The sequence below is a fragment of the Penaeus monodon genome, chromosome 23, assembly GCF_015228065.2.
Source record: "Penaeus monodon isolate SGIC_2016 chromosome 23, NSTDA_Pmon_1, whole genome shotgun sequence".
In the NCBI taxonomy this organism is placed as follows: domain Eukaryota; kingdom Metazoa; phylum Arthropoda; class Malacostraca; order Decapoda; family Penaeidae; genus Penaeus; species Penaeus monodon.
This window is the reverse complement of record NC_051408.1, coordinates 41,272,503-41,272,793: the sequence shown is the minus strand read 5'-3', so window position 1 is coordinate 41,272,793 and position 291 is coordinate 41,272,503. Positions and strand designations below refer to the sequence as shown.

At 40.9% G+C, this 291-nt stretch overlaps 1 protein-coding gene across 1 annotated transcript in view; it reads right to left on the bottom strand.

Annotated features, from left to right (window-relative positions):
* The window catches only part of LOC119588083 (rab GDP dissociation inhibitor alpha-like), a gene marked incomplete in the record, with an annotated part of 16,862 nt that overhangs the window by 3,108 nt on the left and 13,463 nt on the right, over positions 1 to 291 (bottom strand). Inside the window, 1 exon segment of the mRNA XM_037936790.1 lies at positions 64 to 204. Coding sequence (XP_037792718.1) covers positions 64 to 204 — 141 coding nt within the window.

Here is a 291-nt window from a genome sequence, read left to right as displayed (position 1 = left end):
TTCCAATGTATAGGGGAAAATAAAACAAATAAATAAACAAAAGCACCACCATGACCAACTCACCTAGCGAAGCCCTGAGGCAGCTCACCCAGCCCATATAGAGGATAGAGGTAAGGAGACTTTCCATAGCGAGCGAGCGAGTCACTGTAAAGCTTAATTCTCTTCAGGCTTTCCCCGGCGGGCCAATTGAGGTATTCGTCATCCCTGGAAACCAAAAAGAATGTATTAGGAATGGCAAATTTTCATCAACCAAAAGGTTTGTATATTTACACAAAAATTTACAAACATTTT